This window comes from Indicator indicator, chromosome 1 (assembly GCF_027791375.1).
Source record: "Indicator indicator isolate 239-I01 chromosome 1, UM_Iind_1.1, whole genome shotgun sequence".
Classification (NCBI taxonomy): Eukaryota; Metazoa; Chordata; class Aves; order Piciformes; family Indicatoridae; genus Indicator; species Indicator indicator.
The window spans coordinates 34,224,520-34,247,361 of NC_072010.1; the positions used below are offsets into that span (position 1 = coordinate 34,224,520).

The 22,842-nt window shown below is 36.8% G+C and overlaps 1 protein-coding gene across 2 annotated transcripts in view; it reads right to left on the minus strand.

Moving 5' to 3' along the window:
* The window catches only part of NAA16 (N-alpha-acetyltransferase 16, NatA auxiliary subunit), a 66,544-nt gene that overhangs the window by 20,910 nt on the left and 22,792 nt on the right, over positions 1 to 22,842 (minus strand). For both annotated transcript variants that reach the window (XM_054397954.1, XM_054398035.1), the window contains exons 6-9: positions 19,035 to 19,188; positions 17,332 to 17,451; positions 15,108 to 15,203; positions 11,493 to 11,599 (exon numbers count right to left, since the gene is read on the minus strand). In XM_054397954.1, the coding sequence (XP_054253929.1) occupies positions 11,493 to 11,599; positions 15,108 to 15,203; positions 17,332 to 17,451; positions 19,035 to 19,188 (477 nt within the window). The remainder of the gene's footprint in view (positions 1 to 11,492; positions 11,600 to 15,107; positions 15,204 to 17,331; positions 17,452 to 19,034; positions 19,189 to 22,842) is intronic.

A 22,842-nucleotide genomic window follows, 5' to 3' on the forward strand; every position in this document is an offset into this window, starting at 1 on the left:
GCTACAGGTGCAGCAAATACACTGCCTATAGCAGAGCTACAGAACACTTCAAAGTACAATGCTCAGCTGTATCATAATTACTAACTAATTTGACTATGATGTTCATATCAGATTTCTATATATGCCATCAGATTAGCAATTGTCCTGGGTTAAGAGAGTCCACTCCCACAAGCCCCTCTCCTCCCACACAGACTGGAAGGAAAGTAACACAAAAAACCCCTCTAGATTTTTACTGGGAATCCCACAGTACACAATTATCTTTGCCTATTTGCAGAAAAGTGCAACAAAATGCAGAAGCAGCAGCAGAAGCCAGCAACTTGCCTCCAATCCACAGCCCACTCAGCAGAAAAAAAAAAAAAATCCTAACACCCCCAAAAACATGGAAAGTGGAAGCAGCAATCAGAACAGGAAGCCTCTTATGTTACAATCTGAACTTCAAGCCCCATGATACTTAGCTCCAGCCAGAACTGTCATTTTGCAACTACCATGACAGCAGTTTACAAAACCATCAATGAGAAGTTGCACAATATGGAAAACTTTTGTGCTGGAACCTAGAGTTCAGCAGAACATCAACACCACCATCAGAACACATTTTAAAAGGAATACTCCTTGAATATCTTTATAAACAAAGTGTTAGGGCATCTATTTGGGATAAAAAAAAATGCAGGGTTCAGGCAGAGTTGAAAAAGCGGTCTTAACTTCAAGATTGCAGAACACATTTTCTGTTCCAAGAATACAACTTGACTACTGAGAAAGTTAAGTGCACAACAAAATTAAAATAAAATCTGCAAAACACTATTAAAGGTTTGGTTTTTAAGCTGATTTTTCCACTTTTACTTCCCAACACTTATCTTTCATCACTACATTTCCAAATTAAGCTACAGAAATTTTAACATGATAGGCTGCTGTATGTAATTTTGAGAAGCCTACTCATTTATCTGCTCCTTCCAATAGCACAGAGTCACCTCTAGAAAAAGCATATTGTTTAAATATACTAAATATCTTTCATCTAGGAATTAACTCAAAAGGATAAACAGACTATAAATGCAATAGTATTTTCCCCTGTACATACTGTTACAAACATGGCAGAACCTCATGAAACTAACTCTTACAGTTAGATAGCCATACATCAGAAAGTTGTGTTAAGACGGTACTTCATATGGAACACTGAGGATCTGACATTTACTTTTTTTTTTTAATTCACCCCATCAACTTAATCTACACTTACCTAGCTGCAAATATCTGGTAAGACAGCTGGAATTTTCTTGCAAGTGCAGCATAGAGGACAACCAGTAAAATTCAGATGGCTAACTAGCTTAGACTTATTGTTCTAACAAGCAGGCAAGTGTCTGAATTACACTTAAGACAACAGGTTGTAAGATACAAACTGAGGAGCTGCCCTAAAACAACAGAAATACAGATACCTAGCAACACAACATAACACTATATGCAACATTATAACAATATACACTTGATCCTGAAGAGCTTTAACATACCTCCTTCACATACAAAGTGAATGAAATGGGAAAGAAATGCAATGTTTTACAGAAGTACTGACAGTTATAGAACAAGTTTTTCTTCCATTTTCATACCACCTTAAAACATCCAGAACAAGATTTTTTAACATGCTAGGCATTCCGTATCAACTGAGATCACAGAATGATTTTGAAGACAGACATTCCTGAAACCCTGACTCCTGGGCTATGATCAATGCCCACAGAATTTGCCTTGACATGTTACTGCCTGTTTTAAATGTGTGAACTATGGTTAATACCTCTGCCCTCTTTTATAGTACTATGTCAAGACTACTAGCTTGTGAGATAAGTCAGTGTATGAGAAAACTGCCAACAAAAAAGTATTGTGCTACAGTACACTGAATTAACATTCTTCATTTCAGAGCACTTGACTTTCCAGTTCCAGTATTACTCTTCATGATCCAGTCAAAGCAGCTGACACAGGAGTTAACAGTAACACAAGTTTTTACTGAAAGTACTCAGACATTCATAGACATGCAATTTTAGGGCAAACCAATGCTCTTCAGGTGTCACAGATCATGACAGCTAGTTTCATGTGCAACTGGGTTTTTTGGGAAATCTTTTAGACAAGTTTGGGGACAGTACAAAAAGTAAATGATTTAATATGAGCAGAGCATCAGCAGGAGCAGCTATGAGTAGACAATGTTGAGAGCCATTCAGATGGGTATTTGGAGCAGGTATTCCAAATGTAGACCACTTAAACTAAAAAAAGCCCTCTTGATAAAGTAGTTTTTAAGTCAGGTGTTATATCTCTGTCAGTTCTTGGCCTACATGTTATCTCAAGGACTCAAACTGTCAGCCATCAACACGTTTACACTAGCCATCCTCATTACAGCGTGGAGGCATCCTATCCTGGCAGTACCTAGAACGAAGATTTTCATTCTTCTCCTTCCTCCACTTGAAATTTTTCTTTCTCTTCCTTAAGATGCAGTTATATAGCACAAATTCTCTCTTTCTCTATGAATGTATCAGACCCTTGGCAAGTCTACTTACTATATTTCCTCTCCTGGAACTACTTTCTGAAAGATGAACTTGTAAGTGCCAACATGAAAAAAAACCCAGATCTTACAGAGTTACTCCTGTTGAGAGGTTCCTAGAAGAACTAATGCTTTACTTCCTTGCATAATCCACCAATATTTCACAGACAGCATCTAACTACTTGAAATTTCTTCAGCTTTCCACTTCTTTCCTGAAAGGGTTGAAGACAGATCTTCACTGGAGACAGCCTACCTTCCTGCATAGACAGTCTTATATCATTTTGTGAGACTGTTGTTTCTGATGTTTCTTCCAGCCAGACCTTTTCTCTCATCCAGTATTTCCTCACAGTCTCCATGTTTTTAGTAACTCAGAAAAAGGGCACATAGGCACTAATGTCAAGCTTCAATGGAATCAATCAATGAGACCTGCAACACAATCGATGCAAACCTTGATGTTGACTAATCGAAGATCTTCACTCTTTGGATTATCTCATTGATACAGATACCAGCATGTATGGGTAACCAAAGAGTATTTCTGAAAATTGCTCCCTTGAGGGAGGTAGGAGTAGCATTTCAAGATCCCTCTCTTGTAGGAACAAATAAAGCTGCTCAGTTATTTCTAATACCTCTGGACAGTAGTTTACAGAATGTGGAAGTTACTAAGCAATTGCTTGTATTTCAAGTTACTCGTTTCCAATAGAAACATTCTACCGAGACCCGCAGTTCCAGTAATTGTGTAAACACTCATAATAATGCAGCACCACTCCTAAACACAAGTTTGTTGTTCTTGAATATGTCAAAAAACTGTATGTGTTGTGCCAACTGGGAATTTTATTCAAGTACCAAGCAAATATATCTTGAGATGTTAAGAAATGAATTATGCTTCCTATTTAGAAACTAAAAGCAGAACAATTAAAATGAATAAGCAGACTTTTAAAATTAAAGCTTCAGCATGATAGAAAACTAAAGAATGGCTCCTCAGCTGATACCCATTTTATTACAACTGTGTTAAGAAACTAAAGCACTAAGCAAACTGTACAACCACTTGCGGCACAACAGAAAGAGTCCAGTAATTAGAAGTCTCTTATACCAAAGGATTAAGACAACCATTTATGAGTATTTCATATGTACACAGACTGTATTGTATTCGTTTTCCTTGTAAATGCTCCTTGTTTCTCAGCATGCATTTCAGGGTTTTGAAATGTGGTTGTATATGTTTACTCCAAAAGCTCCACAATCATGAAAATGAACTTCACAGTATTTTAGAAGTATCGACCATAAGCAAAAATTCCACCATATTCACCTTTAAAGAGATATTTAAGACATTCACTTGTAAAGACATTAGATAACATTACGAAGTTCTAGACCCACAACTTCTCCACAAACCCATAACTTCTCTTATGCAAGATGAAGCTGTCATTTTTACTATAACTTCATCTATTACCATCACACACATCTTGTTTGTTTAAAACTAACTCAGCCGGTTACCTACAACTCTCACTACTTAGTCTATGGTTTAAAAAAGCAAAAACGACCACAAATTAACTTAAAATGCAAGTTTCCACCACATGAACTGATACAGAAGTTTAGTATTTTATGGTAAACAAGAAATCAAGTGAATAAATCTCCAAAGGCAGTATGACAAGTGTATATTTTAAATGATGTTCTCAAGTGAAAATAACTACAATTATTCAAAACGCTTTTGACATTGGCCCTGCTGTACACAAGCACCTCTCAGCACATGAATATTCTCTAAAATTATGTGGGTGGATTTTTTCAAATGAGGGCAGCTAGAGTTTATTTTCATGTTTAATCCAACCATTCTTTTAGAGATTGCCATTAAAGTCTGTAAAGCTATTGCCCTTATAGTCAAATAACACATTAGGAAAACAAACAAAAAAATAGTACAAATTTGAAGCTGTAGAAATTCAGAAACTGGTACTCAAACATCTGCACTGTTCCCTCAGCAGAAGTGACAACTGAAGGACAAGGGTGGGCTGGACAGTTGGGCATGTGTTTGTGAGTCAGAGCCCTAAGATAATATGTTTTGAATTGCATGACACAACATGCTTATGAATCAGTTCCCCAAGTAGCATCATCTGCTGGAGTTCTACAAATGCTGTTCCTGGCATTCTCACCTTCAACACAGTATACAAAGGTCAGAAACCTCTCTGGCTCCAAATTTACATGGATTAAAACTCCAAGATGAAGACAATAGATCATGGGACTTGTGTTAACTCTCATAAAGCACATGTTCCTCCTGAGGATATGCCACTGCAGTTGTCACCGTAGAGAACGGGAAGGCAATTGGTACTCAGGATAGTGAGCCTAAGTAACAGTGATTAAGAGTTGAAGTAGTGATTTTAAAACCGTAGCACCTCATTTAAAGCCTAGCATATGGCACTTGGGGGGTTGGAGTAGATGACCTTCAGAGGTCCTTTCCAACCAACACCATTCTATAATTTTATGATTCTATGATTTGTCAAGCACTAAAGACAACAGGTCCAGTAAACACCTCCCAACACTTCTGCTATAACAAAGGAAGTAAAGGAAGTCAAGATTAGGAGCACAGCACCCTTGGACCCTACCACAGTGTCACCCCAATAATCACTGCTGTATAACATTACAAACATCATCATGTTTTTTGGAGCAAACTGTATCAGGCAAGGAGGAACACCATCTCAAGGCAATTATAACTTTGCTAGAATTCTATCAACATCTCATCCTCCAATTTGCCTTCACAAATCTAGATGAGGGCAACTCAGCTTCAGTGAACAACTACATCAACAGCTTGGCCAAGTTATTACTGATTTCTAAGAAGTTAAAAAGTATTCTTTACACAGTTCTCCAACACACAGATCATTGGTGTATCAGTGTGAGCTGAAATACACCCACACTGACAATAACCAGGCTCAATCTGGAAGAAAATGAAAGCTGTATTTCCAAGCAAATCTACAATCTATGATGAAATGCAATGGATATGTACAAATACACAAAATTCACAACATTTACAAATATGTACAATCAACAGAAAAGTACAACCAAGTCCCCTTTGCTTCCTCCGAAAAGGGGCCTTTCCCAAGGGGCCTCTCTCCCAGGGGCCTCCTACCCTCAGACCCCGCTGGCAAAAGCAGAGAGAGTTAAAAGCAGAGAAGCTGTTAACTTAGCTCACCAAGGCCACTGTGTTATCTTCAGCCAGAAGAGAAGCAGCAGCAGCCAGACAGCCCAGCAAAGAAGCCGAGAGCTCAGACCCCGACTGCCCAACCTTGTTTTGAGTAGTGGTTCTTAAACATTTCTATCTATCCAATGCAAGTGTTTAGAACAATCATTATTTTGCTTTCTTACACCCAGTAGTGACTTATTTACATTCTTTAGCTTTCGCTGCTTGAACTTTGCAAAGAAAAAGTAAAAGGACAGTTTCAAACCATCACAACTGGTGACAACATACTGCTATTACATTATTGGAACTTGCACTGTGGAACGTGGCAGAAATAGAGGGATATTGTACTTGCCACTTTGAGAGCTTCAAAATGAAGAATGATAGATGAAGAACTGCACTGAAACAATGATTAGATCCCTTCATATTTATAGATAGCACCTTCAGTGTAACCTCATTTCACTACTGAATAAACAGCTTGCTCTTTTGACAAATGCCTACCCTGAAGCAGCAGTTACAGGATACTTCACTTAACATGCAGTGAGCCATGCACATACATTTAACAGTGTTAAGGCAACACTGCAGTTACTCACTTGTGTTTTGACGATAATAGATCTGTGACAGATTCTGTGACAAATGCCTCTTTTTCCCTTTGTGAATAGTCCAAGAAGGGAGAAACAAGAATTTCTAGGAACTGATTGGGAGGGCTGTGCTAGTAAACTAGTATCAAAATCGCACTAAGATTCCAAATTGCAGCATCCAGATTAGGGTTCTCAATGGGTGCTCCTGTCCATGGCATATCCATTTTTTGTTGCAAGTTTCTGTATTGGACCTTAGTACTGCCAGACTCACGTAAAATGTACTTGTCCCAGTACTGAAGCATCAGCTGCACACCTAGCTTACTCACTAGCAAGTCAACAGCTTCAAGTGGATACTCAACTTGAAGGTGAAATTCAGTAAGATACTATCACAGAATCATTAATGCTAGAAAAGACCTCTACGGACTGCCTAGTCCAACACTGCTCTACATAGCCCAATTAGCTGAAGCAGGTTACTCCTGGCCACATCGTCATATTGATTACCTCCAAGGATCAAAACTCTACTACCTCTCTGAACAACTTGTTCTTTTTTTGCTGTAATATTGCCTTGTATAGTAAACTCTGCATGTACCTTGTCTGTTCACAAGAAGCATCCCATTATCGTTTTCACTCTTCCCTTCAGATATTTATACTTTTAAGATCCCACCTGAGCCTTCTCTGCTCCAGGCTAAACAATCCTAGCTCTTGGCCTTCCCTTGCATACCAGATACTCCAGTCTATTAATCAACTTCATGGCCTGTCTCAGTCTTCTTCAGTATGTCCACATGCCTCTTGCACAGGGGAGCCCAGAAGCAGACTCAGCACTCCACATTTCTCACCAGGGCTGAGGAAAGAAGGACCATCTCCCTCAACCTTGGGTGCAGCCCAAGATGGCGTTGACTTCATCACAGAGTACATTGCTGGCTCATGCTCTGTTTGATGTCTACCAGAACACCTGAGGTCCTTTTCTGCAAAGATGTTTTCAAGGTGGTCAGGCCCCAGCCTGCACTACAGGATAAGGTTATTCCTCCTAGGGTACAGGACCTGGTATTCCTGTTCAACTTACTTCCAAGTTATTTCTCTATCTCTTTAAGATCTTCCTGAATGACAGCACAATCCTCTTGTGCATCAGTCACTCCTCCCAGTTTTTTGTCATCTACAATTTGTCAAGAGCTACACTCTGTCCAATGAATTAAGTTATTAACAAACATATTACATACTACTAGCACCAGTGTTGATCACCTGTAGACAGTGGCTTGACTTCATGCTGCTGACCACAACACTGAACCATTCAGCCAGTTGTCAATCCACTTTACCATCTACTAAGCTGTACTTCAACAGTTTGTCTGTGGTATGAAAGAATATTAAAAGCCTTACTAAAGGCAAGATAAACAGTATCAACTGATTGCCCCTCATCCACTACAAGTCATTTTGTCATAGAAGACTATCAAGTTAGTGAGGCATGACCTGCCCTTCATAAATCAGCTTACTCACACCCACACTCGGTCCTTTGCATCAAAAAACGCTCCATCAGCTTCACAAAGACTGAGTTGAAGCTGACTGTCCCACAGCTCCTCACATTCTCCTTTTTATACACCTTGAAAACAGGTGTGACTTCTGCTTTCCTCCAGTCCTGAGGAAACTCCACCCATAACAATGACCTTTCAAAAAAACTGAGTGGCAGCACAGTGACATTGTCCAGCTCCCTCAGCAGTTGTGAATCCCTCGTTATACACATACAATCTGTTAAAGCCATATAATCTAATCCCCCTCTACTGAGATGTATTTTTAAAAAGCACAGAAAGGGACACCCATAGGCACCCCAAAAATCACAGAGGTTGTGTACGTTCTCTATTGGCTTCACACACCAAACTTACTACCTTTACCAGCAACTATCAGAAGGCATTAAGAAGATTTACCCCACAATTTGTTGAATTTGAAATGAGACCCTCATTAGGAATGACGATCAGAGTATTATCATGAAAGGTGCTTTAAATTTCTCTGGATTGTGCTTTATGGAGAAGTACAAGTCTGGGGGTTTCCACTAAGCAATTAGCTTTACATTATTTTACTACGATATCTTTCCCACTAACAGTACGCTTCTGTGACTTCATCCAATGATATATAATAGTGCTAGCTTAAGTGTGGGGAAAAAAAAAAAAGACTAAAAATATCTTTCCTCCTTACATCAAAATATCCTCAGTAATGAAGTTGTACTCCACATTTCTCTTTGTAACATTTGTGGAAGTTCATGAACAATTCCAAGAAGGAAGAAAGCAGGCAAGAGTGCCAGGAGGCTGGCATGAATGAACACTGTGCTCCTGGACTTACTTGGGCAAAAGAAAGCCTATAAGCCATGGAAGCAAGAACAGGCCACATGGGAAGACAAAAAAGCTGTTCAAGCAGCCAGGGATCAGGTTAGGAAAGTGAAAGTGCAGAGTGAATTAAAAATTTTGGTGGGACGTTCATTAATTCTTTCTAGAAGTAACTGGTAAAGCTTGCTCAATGTTAGTTTCAGAAATATGAAGTACTTGTATAACAGATACTCTGGGAAGAAGCATAAGCAGTTCCCAGCACAACTCAAGTGAAACAGATGGGACATGGCACTTGGCTTATTTAACAATAGATGTCTGAGCTCAATCTAGATGCCTGTGCTCCGTCTACATTCAAAACAGATCTGCCCAGCACAGTCAAAGGGAGTCTTGATAGCTGATCAACTGTTACTATGCAGGAAACCACATACGGTGGGGTAAGCTGAACAATTATGATTCGACTGACCTAAATTCACATGCCTGAACCTGGAACTTAAATGTTATTCCTTGAATGTGAAAAAATATCAGAGAACTTGGGAGACAAGCAACTAAAATTGGCAGTTTTTGAAACCTGAACACACATCTGCCTAAAACAATTCATCTACCCCAAAAACACCCAGAAGAAAATAAAACTAATGATCACTACAAGCATTCAGTGCTAAAAACTATGTTTAACATACACAAACTATACTTTTTAATCAAATACACTGAAAATTATCTGAAAGCAGGAACATACAGAAGCACAATATACCCACTATGAAAAGCTATGCAATGGGGTTTTTCCTCCCTATTCCTAGAAATGTTGAAACAAAACAACATCCCGTGTCTTCCAGATCCTTTATTTAGACACAGCTTATTGATCCTCAGTGGTGTGTCTCAGATTTCAAGCAGCAAAACAAATTCAGACACCTAGTCTTTGTAAATTTAGTGTAGCAAATATGCAAAACCACCAGCTGACAAGGATTTTGTCCAACAATTCTCAAAACAAAAATGTGTATCTCAGAAATTTAATGTTTGAACATCATGTAAATTAAAAATTACTCTAGTGTATTTTTGATGTATTTGAATATTTATTTGTTGACCAATTAACCTTTTAAACTTGACTCCTTAAGATTTTCCATCAAGTAGATGTTAAAATAAAGCACTGGTTAATCATCTGATGATCATCAAAACACAGTTGAACTAACTCCTTATATGCACAAACCAAACAAAAATCCAAGAGTTTTCCCCATCTTTTCTGATATTACTTCCACAAGAACAGCAAACATGGTTTAGATCTTTACCATAACAACATCTATGATTAGAATACAATGTGCAGTTTCCAACCTTTAACCTTGGTATTTGCAGTCTAATCAGTGTAAACACTGAAAGATTTTTAAAATCCACCTGAATAACCTTCTCTTTCATCTGGGCAAGTCCTAAAGATTTGCAAGTCTGTACACCTGAAACTAGATTTCACTCCAAACTGTTAAGTACTGTTAAACTATGTTTTTTAAATACAACAATGCCATCAATTTTTGTTAAAAACACTTAGTATGAAGTACAAACAGCAGAAAACATTTTCCTAAACACATTTGACAAACATGTACCTTTTACACAACCACTTTTCCCCTTGTCTTACCCAGAGGGGGAACATCAGTATTTTTCCTCTACAATCAGGTCCTCTTTACCTCCTCACATAGCTGTAAACAGTGTTCTTAACATGAAAATGTTAAGAGATACTTACTGAGAAACATAATCCTCATCTTGAGACACTGATTTGATACCATGAAGATAACTAGCAGCAAGGCACCTTCCTGGTTAAGTCTTCCGCAAAACATGGTAGCCCATATTTCAGTCCTCATTTACTCATCATCAAAAACAATTAAGACTTTTTCACACTTCTATATTTTCATACTTTGAATGGCAGAGGTAAAGCTTTCACACCACTGATAGTACTTCTGTCTAGATAGCGTATCAACAATATTCAGTCCAGTTGCAGAAGTTTACATTAAGTATGCCCTAGCAACAGGCCCTGTAGAAAAGCTTGCACTAAAACAATTGCAGAATCTACTAAAATTATGTCAACCAGGGAGACAGTACACATGACATCCTCCAAACAGAAGTGTTTTGAAAAACTCTGTGTTAAGAAAACTAGTGAAGAGACTTGCAAAAAATAATGATTTTACTTCAAATAAATATCAACTACCGTTTGAACAGCTGTACCATGTATCTAGATTTTTTCCAACTACAAAAATCTCTTAGCTAGCAATTAATGGATTAGAATACCCAGCTTTATCACTTGCAGTGAAATTAGCAACATCTGAATAGACTGGTTTTTATTTTTTCCCCCACACATTTTGGTACCATGCTTCACTCTGAAAATTTATTTTTACTGTATCTAACTTACTTGGAACATAGAGCTACATCTGAAACAACAGTTCTAACATGACACAATTTAGTAAAAACAGCGAGAGTTTGTAAGTGTAAAAACTAAACACTAAAGTTTTAACTGAAGACTGAAATCTGAAAGAAGCCTTTGTGGTAAATACTACTGTATTCATGCAGTTCAGAAGTGTACATACAGCAATAGCCATCTGTGTGGTGTTTTAAAACCATTGACTTCTGGTGACATCATAAACCATAAGTTGAAAGAATCTTGCCAAACTCAAAAGCACATAAAAATAAAGCTATTGGTCATCTTAGATTTTTTTCAAGGACTTCAGTGCATTCTGCATCAATTCAACTTCAAATACTATGACATCAACTGTCTATGAAGGTTTCATATGTATTAAGTGTCAAGTGATGATTCATAAAGGACAAATTAGCAAATCAAGGAGAAAAATGTTCAACAGTTATTGTTAAGGTACAGGAAAATCTACATAAAAACAAATAGTCTATTAGAAATTCAATACAGAAGGCTTCATCAAAACCAAATAAATACTAAATTTTACCTTTTCTGGATTGTAATATAAAGATTTCAAAGTGGTAAACAAGGGTGGGCAGCCTTTACTGAAGTTAACCCTCAGGAACTTATCCAATAGTTCTCTAAATTTTTCACCTAGAAACAAAAGTGTATTTGATTACATATCAGTGATTGCAAATGTTATATAAATATAAGCACCAATTGCTGTGCAATTCTGGATAATAGAATAACAGAAACTGCAATTAAGGGTTGTCTTTTTCCTCTTATTTAAGAATAAGATGCAAATATGCTCCAGATAAAGACCAGAGTAAACTGCTATTTAAACACTAGTAAACCACTAGTGTTTAGGAGTGTTGCTAGTGTTGACAAAGGCATGGTAACAGTTTTCAAAACCCTAAGATCTCTTAAAAGGACAGAGTATTAAGTGCTGGCTACTGAGGATGGAGCAAGAGCTATTTCCAGCTAAATGCTGGAAAAAAATGATAATGGTAAGCACAGCTAAGCACTGGAATAGGCTACATTGGAGATCTGCTAAAAGCTCCATCATTGGAGGTTTTTAAGTTAGAGCAATGTTTACCAGGAATAGTGCAACTATAAAGTTATCCTGCTTTGAGGGAGAAGGATAGATGAAAAAAGCCCTCTACCTCTCTTCTAGTCCTATTTTTTTAATGAGTACGACATGACTTCCATGGATAATGACTGTTTCTGGAAACAGAAACAATAGAAGATTTAGTTTCAAAAGGATGATATCTTATCAGAACCATCTTTATAAAAATACAACATCAGAAAGCTGTAAGTCTGATTTAATGAAGTTCTCAAATAACGATCACAGTACTTGCAGAATGCCACCTGTCTGATAAATATTTCCAAATGAAAGCACGAGCAAAACAAAAACTAGCAGGACTCCAAAGAGAATATAAGAATGTATCCAGTCAGGAAAACAGCTGCCTTTCAGATTTTTATTTCCACCATGAAAAGTGTTTTTTTTCAGATGTTTTAATTCTTGTCTGGGGTTTCTTGCATAGGAACGAAGTTGCTACACTTAACTGGCCTACTCCTGCTATGGACTTCAAGTCTTTAAACAAGGAAATACTACACTTAACATAATGCTAACATACACACATAAAACTGACGAAATAATCTTATTTATTAAGAACAAATTACAAAAGTGTGATTAAGATTGTTTATAGATATTCAGATACTACTGCTTTGTATATAACATTCTTCTGTACTTCCACCAATTCTTAAATGTCCCACACTTACTGTTATCAGCATTAAGTAACTCATGTTGTTGTCTCGCTGTACTAAAGCAAACCATTGTATAAAGAAACTCCTACTCCCTCTGGATGGACTGGGCCATAAGCACATGCTTTATAACAGACAGATTGATTAAAACTTGTTTTCTAACACAGCAAGAAACTCCCCTGTGTGACAGCAAAAAATCCATCTCAGTTTCTTCTGTTGAATTATTCTAATTTATATTCCTAATGGAAGAACTGTCATTCAGAATTTAGTAAAGCAAGATTAAAATTTCTATGAAGTATATATTTATAAAAAACAGAACAGCTTTAGAACAAACTCCGAATAATGCAAAATATACAGCTAGGCACCCACCTATAACATGACACCAAGTTCAAAATTTAGTCTGAGGCACAGAACAGATCTGACCACAGGAACAGTGAATCCACAGAAGCATACCCAAATCTAAAACTGGATGGCCAGATGCTAACCTCTCACCCTTAATCAGTCTGAAAGTTAACTGTTAACAGCCCTCCTCCATAAAGGTGGTTTTCTGCTGGATCAATTAACTAATTTTTATCAAATACAAGGTTATTAAGAAGCAATGCATGGCAAGGACTAGCAATGCCTGTCCTTTTAAAGCCAGTTCCAAATTAATCATGTTTGTTTCAAGCAACTGGTCAGTGACCACACAGCGGGGGGAGGGGGAAATCTCATTTAATCAGCATTCATACCACATTGAAATTTGCAAGTATTTCTGCAAACAAGTGCATTTCTAAATCTTAGTATTCTCATTATAAACTTTTCACAACAGCTATTTTATGTGCTGTACTTAAAACACAAGAAATCATATAGTACATAGCTGAAATTTTAGGGGATCAAAACCAGTCTTACACATCCATGTCTGACATAAGCTTAAAGTAGCAAAACCAAGTTAGAAATATTTATGAAATACTGTAGAAAGCAGCCTACTAAGGGATTTTCCTTGACTGATCTAATAATGAACTTTGCTTTCACTGACACCATTGTTATTGCAGGAACAACTAACCCTTGTTACCAAACATATTCCTATTTAAACAAACATTAACTGTGAAACTACACTGTCAGATACAAGGTAAACTAGTGCAAAGCATACAGTGAAATTAAGTCAACAGCAAAATATACCACCACTGAAGATATGGAAAAGCATTTTGCAAGTTACCACCTTGGATGCTAATCACTATCACAATTTTATTACAGGAAAAAAACAATTACTCATTACTTAACTTTTCGAATCTAGCTGAACTGCCTTAAAATTTGCCCTAGTACTACTTTCAAAGAAACAGAAATATCTGGGATTACATAAGGCACAAGTACTAACTTCAGGGATAAGTCTCTTGCAAAGCAGTTAATCTTGTGATTTTACACAAGAAAAAGGTATGCACATACAGACTTCAGTAACAATCCAAAAGTTTACTAGCTATGTTCTGTAGCGGTTAAAGGTACAACAAATGCAGTGCTCAGTAAATGAGCTAAACTAAAAGCTAACTTCTATAATTAAAAGCATGAACAAATAAGCTGGGTGTGTGCAGTTGAACTTAATTTCATGACCTGTGATATATAACTTCTGTACATGCTATTTCCAAAAGCATTCTACTGGAGTTACAGGAGTTAGCTACATAGAAAGCGCATACTCTCACAGGATTTACCATTTCATTTAGCCTCCCTCTTTATATTTTGGAAGGGCACAGCTTTCTGATGTTAGAAAGTATATACCTATTGCCTCCAGAACTGAAGCTGTTTGTGTGCTGCATTTCAAAAAAGCATTTGGAAGGTCATTGAAAGACCTTAGCTATAAAGTTTTTCTTCCTATTCGTATCAAATCACCAGCACAAAGCCAGCTTATCTCTTAGCTTTAATGGCTCTACAACAGTGCTTTACACTCCAGATATTCAGAGACATCAAAAGATAAGGTTTTCCTGTACAACAGAAAACCTGCACAGTATAAAAATGTTAGAAAATTTTGTCCCATGCTATTGTGACCTATTTTCAGTGTGTACAAATTGTATTTTAACTGAGTGTTAATTCAAGGGTACAATACCCCCAAAGCTTTTAGCCTTTGATTCTTAAACTGCATGATGCAGAAAAGATGCACACAAGAATTTCTACACCTGTTATATAGCTCAGCTGTACCAATACAAATATTACATAGTTCATATCACCATACTAGAGCATGTTAACTTTTTCTATCAACTCCTAAAAGATAATTAAATTTTGCCTATTGCAAGAGAAATGCATCTGATGTGTACAAGTATGAATAGGTCTTAAATGCACAAATAGGTATTAAATACACTTTCAACGGCCTAATGAAAACTTAAGGAAAACAAAACAAGAACTATTATGGAACAGATATGCAACTTGTTACCTGAAACAAAGTTTAAAGGTAATCTTCTAGGTGAAACTGCTCTGGGATGTCTTTTACTAACTTCTTCATAAATCTGAAGCCTCTCTTCTAAAGTGCCTATTATCAGTAAATATAACAGATGTAAGTAACAGATCAAAAAAATAAATCTATTCTTCAAATGTTTAAATGATGAAATTTAGCTAGACTTGTACAGTTTGGATTTGGAACATTTTAAACATATCACACTTCTTTTTCCTGTTAAAGCACAAACATTACCATGTAGAACTGTGTACTGAAAACAAACATGCTGCATGTACAAATACGCAGCTACCAGCCTTAATCACTGCAAAAAAACCTGCAAACAGGACAATCACCTTGTAAATACAGTCATAGAGTACTAGAGTTTGGGTTTTTTCAGTTACATGCAGGCCTAATCACACAATAGTTTGACATTCATAGCTTCATTGAAGTGTCTGGGTTGGGTTGGTTTTTTCCTCACTCAACATCCATTTCAGACACTGATAGCATTCACAGAAATATATTGCATTTCTAAATACTAGACCTACAAACAGTATACTACACAAGCATGCCTTTTTTATAGGTCCTCTGGTAGCAGCAAAACCAATGCACAATACTGCCAGTGTAAACACTAAGCACCAGAACTCTTAGTACTTTAACATTTAATAAAAATAAAACTATTTAAAGATTTTCTTCCCACTCCTCCCCTTTCCCCCATAATATGCTTTGGAGCTCCAATGTGGTTAGAATTTAAATAAAGCTAATCTGTTGCTTTAAAAATCCAGTTTTGCATAATTAAGATCGATTTTGCTTTTAAATATTATTAAATTCATAAAGTAATTTAAAACAGAATTTAATGTAAATATCATAACTATGACACAGCATATTTAGTAAGTATATCTGTTTTCCCTCTGTAAGGAAAAACAACTTTTGTCACTGAGCTCAAACGTTGGGGAAGGGGGGGGAATATGTTACCCAGTGGCTCCAAAAGATGTAGAGTTCTAAGAGCTATACTAAAATAATGTTTGGATTGGAACTAAAGCATACAAAAGCCCTAATTGAAGTCACAAGTTGGAGCTCCAGAACTTACCATGGGGGAGGAAATAGTCCTAAGACCACCTAAAAAAATAAAGTAGCATTATTAGTTTTATAAATTAGTACAGTTTTAATCTACATAGGATTTCACTATATCATATAAACTACTGGGTTGATTCTTTGTCAAGAGCCACATACTGTCATCAACATTTGTTATAAACAGACTACCAAGTTCTTGGGTAATTTGTTTTGTGAAGCAACTATGATGTTCAACTCCATGGATACAATAGGAAAACCATTCAAAGGGCAACACTCTCTGCATAAATGTAACAAACGCAATTATTTTCAAGTCCCAATCACAAACTCTATTCCCAGACCTTATCAAACCCAACTGCAGAACTTTGTAGAAGAAAATTGGTTGACACATATACTTCGGGTCAAGTTCTATGGTTATTATTCTTGTGAGCTTATGATTTATGATGTCATCAGAAAAATTCCAATAAAACTTCCACTAATTAGTGGAAATAAGCAAACCATTCTTATGTAAAAGTAAACACTTGGGACAGTTACTAGCATAAAATGCCTATTTTAGTATAACTTGTTGCAATATTGAAATTGAAAACGACCCACAAAAAACCCCCGATTAGCTATTTTCCTGGAAAGAAAGAACAGCATAATGTGAACAAGCATTAGAATAACAAAGATCTTAAACACATTTATCACTTTCTCCTCCAAAGAACAGCCAGATCAGATTTTTTTTCAGACAGCTTATCTTTAAAAGGCCCTCTGAAATAAATATTTGAGTTCTCCTTTCCATGCTACAGAAGCAGTTAGCATCTAAACCCATTTCTGTGGTGCATGACAGCAGGCTGACAGTAGACTCCTAGATAGGAATGAAATGCAGTTCGATTTCCATGTTCACGTGTGGCAAGGAAAAGTACTTTGTGCAAGCATGCTAGCAAATGCCACCTTTAGCATCAAGATGATAAAGACATGGTGTTAGTATTCTCATAAGTTTTTCAGGGAACATTTTTTAAAAGGATAAACACACAACTACATCATATTCAAGACTAGAAGGTATATAATTTCCTGATGAGTAAAGTTTCTGAACTTAAACCAGTAACATATCGAACAGAAGTTTTAAGTACATCCAGCATATGTATCCTCAATTTATCTGTGTATCTTAACTTACTAGGTTGCAGGGCCTTTTCCAAGCCTTCATAATAATACCAGTTTTCTGCATTGCGCTCAATTAACTCTTTGTATACTTCGCCAGCTTCCTTCAGCCTTCCCAACTTCAGTAACATCTCTCCTGAAAATAATGCAGTAAAAAACTGTTACTTGTGAGAAAAAAAAAATATTGATGGCCTGGGACTAAAAGTTTACAAAACTACGTACATAAAATTGGTCTTAACCATATGTAAATACTTCAAAAGAGGTTTTGTTTTTCCAAAGGCATTTACTGTGCAGTACAAGTGCAAACTGGAGCTACCACAAAGTTCAACAGTTCAGAGCATTCATCACTTAGGAAAACAAAGATTTGAATGGCAACAGCTGCGTGTTTAAAAGACCTACATGGGTTATCAAAGAAACAAGCAATTCTTCCCTCCTGGACTCTACCACACACCTAGGTTGCTTCTTGCCAGGCTGTTTACTTAACTAGACCTGTATTTTTCACATCAACTAATCAGTTTATATCAATTCAATGACACTGGTTTACGACTAAGTAAATGGTTCCACCAGGCCTGGCTTGCACCAAATCAATCTTTTTCACAGAAGCCCATACTGCTTTGGAATCCACATGTGAACACTGGTAACACCAAGCGTTTTTGCTACTCCTAAGCAGCATTTGTACAGCACCAAGGCTTTCTCTTTTCACCCCTACTCTAACATCCAGTAAGCAGGCCAGAGTTGACATTGAATTGAGAGTGGACACAACATGAACAGCTGATTCAAACTCAAAGGGATACTCTGACTATGTAGTGACATGCTTAGTGATAAAAATTAAGGGGAATGAGTATTTGGGCTGGTGGCCATTGCTTGGAGACATCATTGCTCTCTACAGCTACCTGAAAGAAGGCTATAGTGAGGTGGGTAGTCTCTTCTCCATAGTACCAAGCAGTACAAGAGGAAATGGCCTGAAATTGTGCCAGGGAGGTTTAAATTGGATATTAGAAAACATTTCTTTACCACTTGGTCAGACATTGGAACAGGCTGCCTAGTGGTGTGGTGGAGTCACCATCCTTGGAGATGTTTAAAAACCACGCAGACGTGGCACTTTGGGACATAGTTCAGTGGACACGGTGGTGTTAGGTTGATAGCTGAACTCTATGATCTTAGAGGTCTTTTCCAATTGAAACAATTCTGTGATTCCATGATTCTACACTACACAATTCTGCATATTTCTAACTCGGTATTAGTACTTCAAATCTACAAAACTGGGTTTTTAACCAAAAATGTCAACTGTGGTATTCACTTATGTAAGTCAATACAAAGCATTAAAAAGATTAAAAAAGAAACAAGAATTAGATGCTTCAATTAAAAAGTGTTTGTAATACAAACTGTATTCCTCAAGAGATTGTTTGAGATAAAAATCGGGTTAAAATTAGCTCTATCTACAGCAAGCTACTCTAGTACGCATCAATTCAATACCTGAGATTTCCCTCTGTTCCTGTGTCAACCCAAGTTAAACTACCTGCAACCACTATCCACTTGAGTGGGGCAAGTTACTTGAACACAAAATAACCCAAAACCAGTAAATATGGTGTTACCAGTTTCCCTGCAGTAATTCTTTCAAATCAGTTAAAAGATGTCATGATTTTTTACTGCTTTATCATATCTGAAAGCCAGTAGCAAATGTTTAGAACAGACTTGGCCAAGGGAAGAATGACTTACCTTTGATTTCTTCTACTATTAGTTTATCACATATTTGCTTTTCATACGTTTCTATATGTTCTAAAGACTCCTGAAATAGATCTGCCTCTCTCATCACTTGATTTTGATATAAAATCAGTTCACTATATTCATAATCTATTTTATTAGGTGGAATCTAGAGGGGAAAAAAAAAAAAAGGAATTTTAGTTAACATTTACCTATACCACAGCTGTATGCAATATTATAGAACACAAGAGTCAGTCTGCAGAATATAATCAGGTGTATTTCTACACCTGTCCAAACATACAAATTGTTAAACACCCATCACTCCCAGTCAAATCCAATTCCTTTAGGACATGCTTTGTAAGGGAACAGTTTGAAAGAATTCCCGTATTTCTTTCTTCTTCATCACTACAGTAAGCCAATTAACAGAATTCTTGCCTTCTCATACAATTCAACGATTTGCAAAGATCATGGTAGTCTTCCTCTGAAAGATACATGTACTCCACACAATTTTGACCTCAGTTCCGGAGCAGATTGCTAGGATATCACAATATACATTTTTACTATTCCAAAAATTCTGCATAAGATTATTTCCAAGAGTAACAAATAATTCAAATACTGGTTGTAGCTTGACAGCTTTGCAGACAGAAAGTTTACACTGTTTTTTTTCTAGAAAAAGTGTTCTCAGCACTAAACTTCTGTGCCCCAGGAAGCACACTGCACAAGCACACAAGGAGTTATTTTCAAGTGTTTATCAGGGGTCTGTTGCCAGTAGCGTACCTAGGACTTTATCTACAGGCTGAAGTATGTTTAGGCAATAAGAAGTCAGAGTTAAGTAATTTCATACTAAAATGTTCTTCACTAATACACAGAAGTTGCTTCAGTTACGAATAAACTGCAAGAATTTCAGAGACCAACTGCAGAAGAATGCAGACAATGCCCAGCAGATCTGCACAACAGCTCACTATGTGAAATTATACTGCCTATCAACAGAAACTGCAGAAAAGATAGTTACAGTCCAGCATGAATTCTTTTTAATAAGAATAGGTAAGAGGCAGCAAGGCTTGGTGAACAGCCATGAGTTTCTTTCCCATGACAATACATTGTTTCTTCCTGAGCAAGCAACACTTTCAAGTTACATGGGTCACCAAACACTAACTATTCTTCATTTCCCCCAGTAAAATACACTGCAAGTGTTGACATTCAAACGCATTTTACTAACTGCTGACATACAGCAAATGATAACTAAGGGAATAAGACCAGACCTTGCATGTACTTAAGTCAGCAGGTAGCATGAAATCTCACATGCTTCCATTTCTTTTATCTGTAGCTCCATTTGTTTGCACCTTTGTGCAGTTTTTATCCAAACTAAACATGAAGTCAGTATTAAAAAAAAAAACATTACCTCAAACACATTTTTAATTGCTTCACAAAACTGACACATGCAACAAGGGTTAAGGGTTTAAGCATATCTTCCTGCTCATCCTTACTGCAATAGAACAGAACTGAAAATGCAGAGCACTGACTTAGTTCTTGCTTCTTCATTTCCCCATAAATATATCCTCTCTTCCAACTCAGTACACATCTAAATCCCAGAAGTAGCATAGCTTTTTTGGCACATCATGAAATGTTTTTAGGTCTTCCAAACTTGGATTAACCCCAAAGCCCTTAAGAAAACAATATACAAGAAACGGGTATCGATTAACCTTTTTGTAGCTCTCCTGGCTAAGCAAGACTTAAAAAAAATTAGGAAGTATCAAAAAATCAGGTAAACTCCCTCTTACACAGAAGGCAAACACACCAGAAAGATACTGCACTTACTGTTACTCCATAAAAAAAAAAAACAACAAAACACAAACCTCCCCACATTTTAAAAGTAGTTTTAAGAAAACTTTAAAAGATTTTGAAATCTCATTAAACATTCATCAGAAAGCAAATGGATTATAACCATAGTACTTCATCAGAATAATCTGACTACTATAAATAATATTATATAAATGTTTTCCACACAATTTTTATTGCTGCTTTATTCCTCCCTTGCCTCAGAAGACTTATGGTTCTTGCATATAAGATGTCTAACTCACTCTTGAACCCAATTCTGCTCTTTCAGAATAAATTTCTTCCTCTCACAAAAAAAATACTCAACTTCACAACCATGGATGCCCTAACATAACTGTCACTGAAACAATGTGACAAGAGGTAGCCAAAACACACCTAAGAGCAGACCCCCAAAATTCCAGGTTTTCTGTCCATATCTGTGATTGTGGGTCTGATGCAGAAGTTAAGAATAAAATAGAAATTAAGGATAAAATTTTTATATTGGTGAAGAAGGAAAAACGGGACATATCACAGTGAAACAAATTGAATAGTGGTTTTACACCTTGGTTCCCAAAGTTTAAATTTTGAAGTGACTCTTAAATCATTTAACTTGGACAGCACAGTAACAACTGCATTCAACCTTACAACCTGGTTTTCACTGAATTATTGGGTATCTGGCTGATTTACAGCTTTCATATGTTTATCTGGATACACTGCACAAAGAAGTCACAATTTCCAATGATAGCGCAGTCATTAGAATAAAACTGTCCATGACAGTGATTTATCATTTTAATTTATTGCTCAACTTCCTACCAATACTTGTTCCTTCACTTTGACTCTGCTAAATAACCTTCCTATTATTCTTCCCAAGAACCAGTCTCTTAAAAAGTATACAAGAACCACCTATTTTTCCTCTGCTTAAACAAAAAGAATCTCTGCCTTTCACTATTCAGTATTTTATCTCGTTTTCTGATCTTCCCATATTGTTTTTGAAAACAGGGTCACCATTAAGTCTTGATTTCTTTGGAAAAAAAGAGAAAATCTTTGCTTCTCCGAAATAAGAGTGGAGTTCACTTTTTACCCATAAAGTCTGTCCTGAGGGACAATTTCACAAGAAGCTAAGTCAACCTAACTGCAGCCTCGATCAACAAAGGCAGTTCACTTCCCTCTATTATTCCCCTCTTTGCTCTCTCACCTCACAGTTGTTCAGCTCAGCCAATCAATCCTTCAAAAGAGTGATTTTTTTTCTTTTCCTGTCACTTTGGCTTCCTGAACCAGCCCTCCACCAGTCAACCAGTGCTGCACAAGGAAGCAGTGGGAGCACACAGGAAAAAGTCAGACTGCTGGTTTTGGCAAAAGCTTGCAGCTAAATTAGCTCCATTATTTTCTAACATTGCATCTTCAGATACGAACCTACAAGCACTGAAATGACAAGTCCTTGAACATTTTCTTGGCTTTACTGCTTGGTTTTGGCTGTTTTAATTCACATCTGAATGGACTGAGTAATCCAAGTAAATGACTATGTTCACCCTACAACACCATTATTTACCAATTATAATAAAAGCAGCATTTTACATAACATGTAACATTTACTTTTTTATTCAGTAATGATAAACAGTATCACACTTAACACAGATTGCCATAAGACTCCTAGAAAACATCGGTCTGTTGAAAATTCCCATTCACTAGTGATTTAGAAACCCTTGAGTTTTTCAGCTCTTTTTTCAAGCCTGAGAAAACACCAATCTTATCACAGTCACATGCAATATTTTATCAAGTCAGTCACAAAAGCTCATCTATTGACGTACAGTGCATACAAAGTACAGGGCTAGAGGGGAGACATCCAATGTCAAATAAGTTACAAGTCTACCTCCTGAAAGACCAGTGGACTAGGACTATAAATATCCAGAGGCTGCAAAAACAGTATGTTTGGGGCATTTTATGGAGGAGCCCAAGTGTGGCAAAATTGAATTGTGACCTTGCTTGGGCTTTCCTGACTGCTGGGACC